At 50.7% G+C, this 9,402-nt stretch overlaps 2 protein-coding genes across 2 annotated transcripts; both read left to right on the forward strand.

The window, feature by feature from the left end:
* Nucleotides 1–968: 968 nt before the first annotated feature.
* On the forward strand, nucleotides 969–1,800 carry TGME49_310177 (hypothetical protein; the record flags this gene model as incomplete). Its single annotated transcript, XM_018782610.1, has 2 exons — nucleotides 969–1,457; nucleotides 1,744–1,800. The coding sequence occupies 2 exons, from the start codon at nucleotides 969–971 to the stop codon at nucleotides 1,798–1,800; spliced, it is 546 nt and encodes a 181-aa protein (XP_018635583.1).
* A 3,060-nt stretch (nucleotides 1,801–4,860) lies between these two features.
* TGME49_310180 (hypothetical protein) lies at nucleotides 4,861–8,874 on the forward strand. Its single transcript, XM_018782611.1, has 3 exons — nucleotides 4,861–5,221; nucleotides 7,036–7,184; nucleotides 7,682–8,874. The coding sequence occupies exons 1-3, from the start codon at nucleotides 5,205–5,207 to the stop codon at nucleotides 7,792–7,794; spliced, it is 279 nt and encodes a 92-aa protein (XP_018635582.1). The 5' UTR covers nucleotides 4,861–5,204; the 3' UTR covers nucleotides 7,795–8,874.
* Nucleotides 8,875–9,402: the final 528 nt, after the last annotated feature.

A 9,402-nucleotide genomic window follows, 5' to 3' on the forward strand; every position in this document is an offset into this window, starting at 1 on the left:
ATGAGATGTAAAAGAACAAGATTATTCCGTTATGCACCAAACTTTGTGGCTAACTGTTGATTGAAGGAAGTGTAAGTAAAACCGAAGAGAAAAAAGTGTCTGTATTTTTATTTTGCGAGCGTGGTGACTTTATGCTTCCATACCAGCGAATTATTTGTGGAGTCCCCCCTCAGCCGTAAAAAGTTTCTAAACGACTGAGGCGGTTGAGATTCCTGTGTGCATGGTTCGGCCATCTGGGCTGGGCTTTGGAAGGCTACACGTATTCAAAGCGGCACGCAGACTGGCGCGCCGAAAGACAAATGTCAGTTTCTGCTCGTCAGTTTCTGCCTACTAAAACGTTCCCGTTCGAATGGACTCATGCTTCTTGCCTTTTTCACCTCCTACAGCTAGCGTGCTCTCGGAGCTGACCATGTGAATCAAAAAGTAGAGACATTTGGTAGAGAAATGCCACTCGTAAAAACGTCCGTTTTTCTGTTTAGGATGTGTGCATCTCCGGTGTGCAGTGCACCGCGAGAACCCTGGATTCAGAATTTTTTGCTTCTGCAAGTTCGACTTTATATTCGTGAATTCTCTGTATCAGGGTAGGCCAGACCAAATTGTGTAACGAAGAAGACTATGTGTGCGTCCAGAGGCTTCTGCCCCACAGATACTGCCTGTCTCTTTTGAATTTGCATTCGTAAAATGTTCCCGCACCAGTCAACCGTAACATGATCATTTCCCACAGAAATGGGAATTGTGTCTGTCTATTCTTCAAAGAAACGACGAGAGACTGGTCGCACGCCGGACTCAGCAGACAGCAGTGGTGTGACTGTTTCTGATGTAGAACCTGCGTATGTCCTTTTATGTCTGCGTTTCACAAGCGAGCTGTGAAACCTGTTGTGTTTCTTTCATCACTGTGGGTGCCATCTGTGCACTTATTTACGCGCTCACACGGCGCCCATTTTCTTCAGAGTTGCTCTTGCTCCAATATGCGCTCTCGAATTCCTCCAACTTGCCCCGCGTCACCGGATTATCACCATGGCTTGAGCAGCTTCGAGGTGGCAAAGAACGACAACGAGAAGAATTTCCTAGCAAAGCCTCCCACGGCGCTGATTGATGGGGCATCTCCCCGGCTTTCCGCAGTCCCCATACTAAACAACGAGAAACGTCAAAGGACACTCCAGAACACGCGAATTTCAGATGGTGTACTGTTTTTCAGAGCATCGGAGAATTTTCCACCGATGAACGTCTCAGATGGAAAGCCCCACCAAACAGAAGCACAAGATGCGCCTGGACATGCGATGAAAGTGAATGCAGGTAGCAATGCACAGCCGTTTCCGACCACGCCTGTCGGAATCATGAGTGAAAAGGTGAAGCAGTCTCCCACCAAATCGAGTCGTGGATGTGGGTGTCGCAGACGCTTCTCTGTGAGAGACGAAAAGCCTCGCAAACAACAGGCCGGAACAGCAACGAAAGAAGTAAGCGTAGTTCGACCACACACCTTACCACCGGAAAGGCGCCATAACGGCTCTGCAAATGAAGGGAAAAGACTCCCTCAGCTCATACGTGCCTATCATGAGCGACTCAATCGTACACATTTTGCTGGGCTCTCAGACAGGGAGCCGCGGTGTCACAGTGTTATCCCATTAGAGCCATCAGTTTTTGACATCGGGAATTCTAAAAACAAGAGACGACGGAGAATGTCTCATCATTCTTCTGAAGTGCTTTCTCCTGGGCCTTCTGATGAGCTGTCTCACTCTTCAGAGAAAATGGCCAGCAATACTACCAGATGTCTTTCTGAGGAGGACGACATCGATATAAAACATAGCAGCTCGGCGAACAAGAGGTGCAGACGACGGTCTGATGGACGGTTCAGTCATCCCTCTCTCGATGCCGGATCAACCGAACAACAGCTGCTACCGGAAAATTCTCCTTCGCCTGCTGCGGTTCCGGTCTGCTCTTCAGCCCAAGGAGAATCAAAAGAATGTCGTCGTTCTTCGGAGGCTCCTCCTCGAGAATCACCTTTTGGTCCTGTAGAATTCAGGCTGGCTGATGCTGACGTCTGTAGGTCAGCACCAAGTTCTAAGGAAATCAAATTGAATAACAGAGAGAAGCTACAGACCGATCAGGGGCATGACACCGAGTCGGGACCGCTCCGACAGCAGCCCATGCCGATGGATCCTCACACAGCGGTCGAACTTGTTCTGAAGTTGTGGCAGCCCCTCCCGCCTGCCTCCTCTCTCTTAGAGAATTCTAAAAGTGTGAGGCAAGAACTCAGGGAACTTCTTGCCACGAGGAAGCAACGCAGCGAAACTCTTTCCACTCCGACGCCCTCCCCCTCTGATAGCGAGTGTCGAGCGTTTCTGTTCGAGTGTCTGTCGGCCCCGTTACCGGCTGAAGAACAGTGTGGCGAAGTGCCATCCGGTTTTGTTTCAGCTGTGTCAGAGGACAGTTCCTGGGACCGGAAAAACAACGAGGCCACACTTTGCACGAGTGTGCCTGCGACATCACTGGCTGTTTCCAAGACCACTGAACCAAATCCCTTCAGTTTCACTGCGGGACTCCGGCACGAAGGGAGTCCTTCCACTTCTGGCAACGAAACGAGGCCCCGCCGAGCCAGACGGATGCACAATCCGACTCCGGAAGGACTTGTTCCTCCCGTCGCTTGCGGGGGAGAATTTACTGTAACGGGTGGAGGCGGAAACGCTATTCAGACGCGACCAGCGCCAACGGTGAGTTCAGCCGGATCTCCGATGAGGAAATTTGGGATTCACCAAGCAGGGGGCTCCTTGTTAATCGGCGTCGAGGCAGCTGTGAACGCACCACCAATTCGAGGCGACAAGCCCCACGGGAACAAAGCTGGGAGCAACGGCCGCCCCAGCCACGTACATGACACACTCGCCAGTTCTTCTGCGTGCCACCGACATCTGCAGCTTCTTAGGTCTGGTGAAACTTTCAGCCCGGCCCAAAAAAGCGTTCGGTTCTGCCATGCCGAAACCGTTTCAGGAGACCGCCTTGCCTTTCGGTTTGACGCGAAGGCACCGTGCAACAACAAGGGCGTGCCCACGAATGGACGGGGAGCAAAGGGTTCATCACCAAGACAAAGCTTTCTAGAGAAAGAGCAAAGTTTCTTTCCTCCCAGTGTCGCGAATGTCGCCGTCCAAGAGAAGTGCGTACGGCTGTCCCTCTTCTCGAACAGAAAATATCACGGACACGAAAATCCCCTCATTCAAGAAGCCAACAAATGTTGCGAGGAGGTCCACGCATCAGACACCACAGAGGCGTACGACGGGGTTGTGGAAACGTCTTACTCTGCCATGAAAACGCGTAGTGGTCGACAAGTGAAGCTCAATCATGCACGTTTCCCTGGTCTCCGGACTTCCGGGGAGCTGGTGCCCGCATGAAAACTCGTTCTTTTTGGTGGAAGTAAGGGGAAACAGCAGTACTTGCACCGACTTTTTCCGACGCATACATCTTCAGTACCGCTTCCACGGACTAGTCCTGCAGCTCCGAGAAGTGTTGTCGATCCCTGGAACCCTCTGTGTGCATGTTGGCATCTGTGTTGTTGGAAAACGATAAAGTATGACTTTTTCGGATCTGGCCACTTGCTGTTCGGCCCGTGCACGCCCAGACTTCGTTGATATTGGTGGCTGTCGGGCATCTTCAGTCAAGTTCTTTGAGAATGAGAGCGCATCGCGATGCTCGCTATACCGACAAAGAATGTCTACTTTGCACCCCTCGACTGTTACGTGGTGGCGTGGGACACGGAATCACGCGTCGCGAACTCCATTTGGGAGTTCGCTGGGGTGGTTGCCCAGAAAAGAGCTGCGCTGGGATTGATAAAAAAGCGTGGGTTCCCTAAAACGGCGTGGCAGGATTAATCGCTTTGACACCGGGTCTTCCCTCACACCGATATCGCTCTGTCAACCTACGCTAATCAATGGTTTTCTCTGTAAGCCGCCGTGCCAACGCACCATAAAGAAACGAAAACTTACACCAGACAAACCACTTTGCTCTGTCTCCCCTCGAAGGGAAACTTTTTCGCAAGAATCTCTGCTACAGTTCCACTGAAACTGCAGCCTTGACTGCTTTGCCTCAATCCCACATAAACCGCCAGCTGCTTCCCGAGGCACCCACTGTAGCCAGATACGTATAGTGAACTCTTCTGGTTTGACCCTAAGTACGGACTGAGTCAAATAGATACAAGGAACTTGACACGCCTTAGCAGATCTACATAAACGACACAAGGGTATCGCGCTTTTAGATCAATCGTACAGAATATCAAACCTAGTGGTGCGAATTCCTTGCAGCGCCTGTTGCTGCAAGCTCGAATTACAACGATGCATTTTCAGATTCCTGTGTTTCTGAGCGGAAAGAATGTGCATGGCAGCAGTTGTGAATTTCTATTACACTGTATAGCGCATCGACTGTATATACCAATCCCCCGTAAGACGAGGAATCTACAACGCATACCAGCAGAGACCCAGGCACCGCATGCAGCATTTGTGTTCACGTATTGCAAAGAGGAAGAAACAACACGGAATCAAGACGATGTTTGGAAAATGAGTGACCCTCTGTGTCCCTTCACTGTCAACCTGGCATACGAAAGTTGTCAAGTGCTGCTCATGTGAGCTCGAAATTTCCTTGCCTTTGGGGAGAAAACCCCCTTCCGAAACTATCTTCTGTCAAAAACCCCAAACAACTGAGGCGTCAAGTCTTCTTTCCTTTATTGCTGCGCGCTCCGTGTCTCCTGCTTTCGAGGGTCTGTCTCCGGTCCCGTCTTCTCTTTTATCCTTGCAAAGTACCAACGCTTGCATGCACACACCGTGTACGCGAACGTCAAACACAGAGAAAAGCATGTGTCGCTTGTCCCTGCTGGAAGACTACGAACTCGATTCTCTGACACTTTCGCATCGTTTCACCATCAATCCTTCTCGAACTTGAGCTGGCGTCGTTTGCTTGCCATTCCCACGCTGCGTGCGGCCTTTTTCACGGCAGAGGGGACGACGAACCTGGTTAGTGGTGCTTGTGGCAATTCGCGCCTTCTGTTCCGGAGGAATCTTCGTCGAGGAAGAGCCTAACACGAGAAGAGAGACTTTCTCCCCATTTGCTTTCTCTCGTGGGTGAAAGGAATTCCGTTTCGTTCGTCTGCAGGCCTCGTATTTTAGGAGCGACAAGGCGTTCCCCTCCGGCTCTGTCCCCTCGCGAACAGTGAAGAACCAACAATGTCGACCAGCCCCGGGTATGTCTGGAGTATCTTTCTTGGACATGTCACCGTTCAGTGTAAATGTTTAACCTTCTGAAAACTACGACGGATACCAGAAAAACAAAGAACTGGCTTGTCTCGGCGCTCGATCTGTCAATATATCCAGGAACGAAGGGTCCTTCTTCTGATAGAGCACGTTCACCGACACAGCGCGGCGCCGTCCGAAAAGACAACAGGAAGGAAAGAAAAACCTTGTTTCTTTGTTTGCGACGGATGAGCAGGGAACACGTGTGCGTGCTTTTTTACGGTTTCGCAGTAGGAGAAGTTGCACTTTCGGCAAATCGTTCTTCTGTCCCAGAAAGAAGTGCCTGCACTCAATGATTTCATGTTTATGCCGTGACCCGTTCGCAGACTCTATTTTCCGAGGGCTTTGGTGTTGCATTTCGCAGTGAGAACGAGCTCTCCAGGATCCACTCTGCTGCCTCTGCCGTCTGACTTAGTCGACAGGTTCCCTGTTACCCTCTCTGTTCGTGCGTTCCTGTTGGGGGATGTTTCTTGCTGGCACATTTGTTTAGCCATTTTGTGTGTCTGTACACGTTTTACCTTTTCTTGCGTTCATTCTTTGCTTTTGAGGAAGTCCTGACCCCACCACGCGCCATTCGACTGGCGATGCCCTTCTTTCGCTGTCCGGCGGTGACCGCTTCACATGTGCCTGTTCACTGCTCTTTTCCTTCTCGTCTTCTACACGTTGCTTTCCATCGAACCTCACGATGCTTAATTGACACTGTTTCTCCACGTTGCTCTTTCTGGACATCCAACGATATCGTTTAATCCGCTGCTGGGACTGTATACTACCTACTCCCGGTGGTTCTACCAAGCACCGATATTTATTAGCAGGACGGCTCTGAATACTGAGGCTCCTGACGGCTTGACTGGCGAATACTTGTTGTTCTACTACTTGTGAAGACTGGTCTCATCCCCGTGGACGAAGTTATCCATCAGATTGCCCGTGTTTCAGCATTGGTTCTTTCAGTGCGGAGATGTCCCTGTGCGCCGAATCGCTGGTGTATCCCATCCTTTATTGGGCCTTCCCTCTATGTTCTTGTCAGTCTTGCTTCATGTTTCCTTTCCGACCCCCTCTTTCTTCGCCTGCATGTTGCCCTCACTTTTCAGACACCCATTTGTCTTTCGTAAAGAGTGTTACGGTTCACTCCAACTGTGTTTGCTTTGTCTTTTCTGGCGTTCCCATTGCTTCTGTGCCGTCTCCGTCTCTCTCGCTGTTGGAGTTTCCCCTCGAGTTTCTCTCCTTTCCTAGTCGCGCGTTTCACCCGTAGTCCTCAGCTTTCTGCCTTCTGGCGGCTCGTTTCAACTTTCGCGTATTCTCGCTCTGTTCCCTAGTGTTGTGATCGATGGAGAGGAGGATTTAGAGGCCCACCACTCAGAAAACAGGTGACTGTAGACTCTCCGTTACCCAGTGCAAAGTGGGTTCCTGGGTTCTCATGAACTGTCTTTACTCCTCACGTACTCGGCATTAGGTTCGAACTTCCGCGCCTAGAGCGCGGTGCCCCCTTGTGTCGAAACAGCTAGTAACTCTTGTCCAATTTCGTGCGCCTGTTCAGCTTACTGCATGTTGGGGATCTGCCTGAAAGGACCAACCGAGTAAAGAGAGCCACTGGAGTGCCTGGGATATCGAACGTGACTCAGTTGCTAGACGCATGCAACCACGGTCTTCGTGAGTGCTGTGCACTATCCACGGAATGTATGCAGCAACCACATGCGTACAATGTGTTACCGAAGTAGCATCTCAACTATGCCAGCGCATGACTGCTTTCGACTCCTGTTTCTTTCAGACTTGCGTTCGCGAACCTCACCCTCCTCTTGGATGTGCCTCAGCTTCCGGCGATTTGGGCGGTCAACGCCTGGAGGGAGCTGAACGGACTCTTCACGGAGATGAAGACGCTCGCTGGAACCAGTGACTTGCTCTACCCCAGCAACCGTTGTAAGTGGAAGAAATCTGTGCCTGTGTGCGATCCAACCTCTCTCCGCTTGTCAGTGAAAAACGGACTGTCTCTCATTTGGTCAGCTAGAAAAATTCTGTTCCCTTTTCTGAGCGGAAAACATACTCTGTTTCCTTTTGTAAGTGGGAAGGACTTCTGTTGGTTTGTGAGTGCACCGGGACACGATTTTCTTTCTCCTTTGCGAGAGAAAAGAAGGCTTTGTCTCTGTTTTCTTGTCGCCCGTTTCGCCCCGCGCCTACGGGTTGATATGGACGTTACTCAGAGGGTGCCTCGACGAGGCAAACGGTGAAACACGGAGGTGTTTGGGGTCAGCTTCCTGGAAGCAGGTTCATGTGTGGCGCTTTGTTCTGTCGAAAGCGTTGCTACTTCGCATGCGCGCGCTCTTTTGGAGAGTCCGGAAACAGTGCTGAGTGGAAAGAACAACTGTGAGGACTTGGAAGTTCGACTGGCGTTCTCTGTTCTCTATGCCTCACTGCAGACAACCCGCAAAACGAAAAAACGAATCGGATGGGCCGGCCGAGAAAGTATAACCACGGTGAGTGCGAAAGTATGTTTCCGAGGAACACAACAAACCTGTACAATTCTGGTTGAGACTTTGAGTCTGAGCCCAACAGAGGGATCTCAAATCAAGGAGTCTGGCGCAGGTTCGTGACACTTTCACACCAGCGCACCGTGGGCGTTTGGTTTCGTTTTCTCATGAGACGCGTTTTCCCCTCGTACTTAGTTTTTTATCCAACACGCTCTTGATTTCACGTTCTGGTGGGGACGGGCGAATTCAGCTGGGCAGTGAAATAGGCAATGGTTTTTTCCACGCACTGTTTCGTGTATGTGGTCGACGTGTATAGAATGCGGATCTAAGAACAAAAGGCCGGCTGAGTTTTGTATTGCTGTGCTTGCTGTTGCTCCGCTCCTCAGACTCCTGGATGTTCGGTACTCCCTACTGAAGGCCCCTTTTCAGCGGTGCGTTTTCTCCCTTGGGAAGTCAGGTTCACCTCGCCTTTGGCGGCCCGGCCTCCAATCTCGACTGCCTCGTTTCGGCCTCGAGACTAGACGTCGTAAATCCTAAGCGGAAAGATCCTGTTTTTTGGGAGTCCTTTCTGCTTGCTTCTGTCGCCGCGACCTGCCGATGCAGAGCGTGTCATCTGCTGCACCCCTGCGGAGTTTCAAAACAGAACTCTATCTGGAATTGCCAAGCCTGGCAGGGGAGAGCCCGAGGTGCGGGCAGTGAGTCTGCAAAGAAGGGCATGAACGGAGGGTTAGTTCTTTTTTCAGAGAAGTGCCACGTTCCCTTTCTTTGGCCTCTCCTTGCCACAGTGTTTGCGTCACTCGTTGTGCATGACGGTGCTGGACGCTCTGCTAATAACAGCTAAAAGTTTGGAGTTCAGTACTTACGACAGTACGGTTATTGCGCCACATCGGTGATGTTCTGGGCGTAAACGATGTGGAGGAGTGGTGTTATCACTCTGGTGAACAGCGAGAGAAATCAACAGCTCAGATGCTAGGATGATCGGTTCCACCGTCTTTTGGGGCTGATTACCTTGCGCACACGCGAATGTCTTGGTTAAAAGTGGATTTCATCATTCAGCGACACTAAGGTCTTTTCACATCGGTTATGTTTTAGGCGTAAAACCACGGGTGGATGACTGGTATTCTCTCGTATGAACAACGAAAGAAAACAACCACTCAGACAATAGTGTGATCCGTACCATCGTACTGGGAGTAGTTTTTTCTGAGACAGGATCTCACCGAGTCTCGGAATATGTTGGAGTCAGAAGAGTCACCTTGGCTGACTGTGTACTTTTTCAAACGAGAATCCAAACCGGAAGACAGGAAGATCCACCGTTTAGCGTTGCAAACTTTGTTGCGACAGACAGATCCAACTGAGCACCATATATAATATAACAAAGATAACCAGGACAAGAGTACTCTGGATCCTTCTTCGCGTAGCGTTGTGTAACGAGATGTTGCGTCCACTCCTGAATATCCGGAGCAATAAATGATGATTCGGTAGTGAACAAGGAGAGCCTTTTTCGCGCAGTCGGTCTCGGCTTTCACGTGTAGGCAGAGAGGGAACCCCGCCGTGGTCTAGCGAAACCAGCCTCGATTCTAGTTTTCAACACTGTGCCTCTGAATTGGTACACTTGCCCATTTGGATTCAGAGTGGGTTTGACGACCACAGGAAAATGCCACATGCGTCAA

The sequence above is a fragment of the Toxoplasma gondii genome, chromosome XI, assembly GCF_000006565.2.
Source record: "Toxoplasma gondii ME49 chromosome XI, whole genome shotgun sequence".
NCBI classification, from domain to species: Eukaryota; Apicomplexa; class Conoidasida; order Eucoccidiorida; family Sarcocystidae; genus Toxoplasma; species Toxoplasma gondii.

Bases quoted from the DNA above. Each gene is read 5' to 3' on its own strand.
- TGME49_310180 (XM_018782611.1), top strand. The intron at 7,185-7,681 runs GTAAGTGGAAGA...GCCTCACTGCAG, and splicing joins GCTCTACCCCAGCAACCGTT to ACAACCCGCAAAACGAAAAA.